The 1,758-nt window shown below is 44.1% G+C and overlaps 1 protein-coding gene across 1 annotated transcript; it reads left to right on the top strand.

Moving 5' to 3' along the window:
- The first annotated feature begins 1,147 nt into the window (after positions 1–1,147).
- On the top strand, positions 1,148–1,758 carry LOC110924269 (vegetative cell wall protein gp1-like). The gene is made up of 2 exons (XM_022168298.1): positions 1,148–1,475; positions 1,520–1,758. The coding sequence occupies exons 1-2, from the start codon at positions 1,148–1,150 to the stop codon at positions 1,756–1,758; spliced, it is 567 nt and encodes a 188-aa protein (XP_022023990.1).

The following is a 1,758-nucleotide window of genomic DNA, read 5'->3' as shown; positions in this document are numbered from 1 at the left end:
TTATGGAACTCTAAAACTATTTGCGTGGTTTGTAATATGGATTCAAAGTCTGTGTTGGGATTTCAAAACAATGATGTTTGTGATATTTTAAACTTATTTAATGGATGATCATCTTTAGTTTTATCATATAGTTGTTATTGAATGCAATGATATTAAGTAAGTCACACATAATCACGCTTCCGCAAAAGTTAGGGTGTGACAGTTTGGTATCAGAGCTTCGATTGTAGTGAACTAGGATTCCTTCTTGAGTCTAGACTACAATCATTAGGGCTCTCACAAAAATATTTTTACAACATGTTTTCATTGCATACACGAAACGCCCAGATCCATGGAACAAACATTTTTACAAACGGAAAGACAAGAAACACGATTGCAAGGTTTACTTTTGTGGTTTAGTCTGGGAGACTAGGTGGTTTAGTCTGGGAGACTAGGTGGTTTAGTCTGGGAGACTGGGAAGGATAGAAAGGATTTGTGAGGAATAATGAGGATACATGATTTCATGATTCATTGTCTTTGATTGCATACTAAATGATAGTGGTTAATATATGTGCAAATGTTATGATTGTTCTGTTACAGACACTATGTCTTCATCCGAGAGCGGATTGTCCAATACCGATGACCCTATGGCTATTGTGTCCGATGACGAGATCACACTGGAGCCAGAGATCTTTACATCCGATACTAAGAGCGACCCAGATATGCTATCAGACGACGATAATGACTTTCAGCCGTTTGCGTTGCCTGATTTTGGAGATAACTTACCCCTTGCTGATGGTATTGCAGACGAGGATCCTTTTGTTGTTCCTATCCCAGTCCATGATCATCTTATCATCGGGCATCCCGATGGTGAGCATATCGTGGCACCGATCCTCGCTCCTAGTCCTTTAGTAGTCATCCCTCCTGAGGATTGGCCTTTTGATGTTCTATTTGATGATGATGTTGACCTGTCTGTTGATGGTCCTCCTGATGATGCCGATGGTGATGGAGAGTTGGATGAGGATGTTGTTGCTTTCTCGAGATCCCCGTTATTGAGATTTCCTCTGATTCTAGTTTACACTCTGTCTCAGATTCCTTTGAGTCTGTGACGTCTTCCGCCTTGCAGGCAGTTGGATTATGACACTATGCCGCTAATTCTGATGATAGGGCCATGTCAGCTGCACCATCTCCTCCACACGATCCCGAGCCTGGTCTTGAGCCAGATTTTGTTCCTGCTGATCAGCCTGATGTTGCACCTGCTGATCCTGAGCCCTTACTTGATCATGACCCTATTCCTTTTGGCATACCAGACATTGCACCCCTCATACCTGATCCAGTTCCTGCACCCGTTGACCCTCCTGTTGTTGAGCCACTTATTCCTCCACCTGCACCCGCACCCGCTGACGTTGCTCCTTTTCACCCTGTGGAGTCTGATGTCCATCGTGATGATTTACCTATCGTTTTCTTGCAGGACATACCGGCACCCCGTCCAGGGGAAGGTACTTCAGCTAGCAGCCTAGTCATGACCCTCATGTTTCAGCAGCTTTTCCACATATCCCCCAGTCTGCACCTTTTGCTCCTTTCACTTCTTCGCCACTCGATGAGCCATTCCGATGGTTTCCACCGTACACCATGCCGATTTTAGATCCCTACCATCCCTCTCATTTTGTTGGTTATACACGGGATGAGTTACTTTTATCACTTCAGTTTCAGTATGAGATCATGAGTCATAGGATTTTGGAGCTTGAGATGACACCGCGTCCTTTACCATGTCCTTGTTAG

This window comes from Helianthus annuus, chromosome 4 (genome assembly GCF_002127325.2).
Source record: "Helianthus annuus cultivar XRQ/B chromosome 4, HanXRQr2.0-SUNRISE, whole genome shotgun sequence".
Classification (NCBI taxonomy): domain Eukaryota; kingdom Viridiplantae; phylum Streptophyta; class Magnoliopsida; order Asterales; family Asteraceae; genus Helianthus; species Helianthus annuus.
Note: the sequence above shows the minus strand (reverse complement) of the source record. Positions and strands in the feature narration are given on the sequence as shown.